A 600-nucleotide genomic window follows, 5' to 3' on the forward strand; every position below is an offset into this window, starting at 1 on the left:
CTCTGCCTCCTCCATCTCCCCTCTACCTCCTCCATCTCCCCTCTGCCTCCTCCATCTGCCCTCTGCCTCCTCCCTCTCCCTTCTGCCTCCTCCCTGTCCCCCTCTACGGCCTCTCTCCTGCCCCCAGGATGATCCCACTGGACCTGGTTCGCCTCTACGTCCACAACCTGCCGGGCCGGTGCCTGAAGCTGCGCTTGCTCACAGGCCGCTACTACTACCTGGAGCTGAACGCCCCCGACAGGGAGATGGCCTTTCTGTTCGACCGCTGGATCCGCCTCATCAACCTGCTCCAGGAGCCCACCACCTACTGGGCCCCCCGGACCCTGAAGACACCCCTCTCGGACCTGGCCCACGTGGCCCCTCCTGCCTCCACCTGGCACCTCCAGGTGGGGCCATGACGCAGACCCCAGGGGCAGGTGTGGGTCTGGAGTCCAAAGGGAGCATGGACCAATAGCCAGGATCCCCAGGAATGGGGTGGGGGCTGGGTCAGCTGGTCTGAGGGAGGAGGCTGGGGGCCTGGGCTCCTGGGTCTGAGGGAGGAGGGTGGGGGCCTGGGCTCCTGGGGGTCTGAGGGAGGAGGGGCTGGGGGTCTGGGCTCTG

The 600-nt window shown here is 67.3% G+C and overlaps 1 protein-coding gene across 1 annotated transcript in view; it reads left to right on the forward strand.

The window, feature by feature from the left end:
- Positions 1-128: 128 nt before the first annotated feature.
- Positions 129-600, forward strand: part of FAM71E2 (family with sequence similarity 71, member E2) — a 7,673-nt gene continuing 7,201 nt past the window's right edge. The window contains exon 1 of the mRNA XM_005863338.1: positions 129-386. Coding sequence (XP_005863400.1) covers positions 129-386 — 258 coding nt within the window. The remainder of the gene's footprint in view (positions 387-600) is intronic.

Source organism: Myotis brandtii, unplaced genomic scaffold, assembly GCF_000412655.1.
Source record: "Myotis brandtii unplaced genomic scaffold, ASM41265v1 scaffold1763, whole genome shotgun sequence".
In the NCBI taxonomy this organism is placed as follows: Eukaryota; Metazoa; Chordata; class Mammalia; order Chiroptera; family Vespertilionidae; genus Myotis; species Myotis brandtii.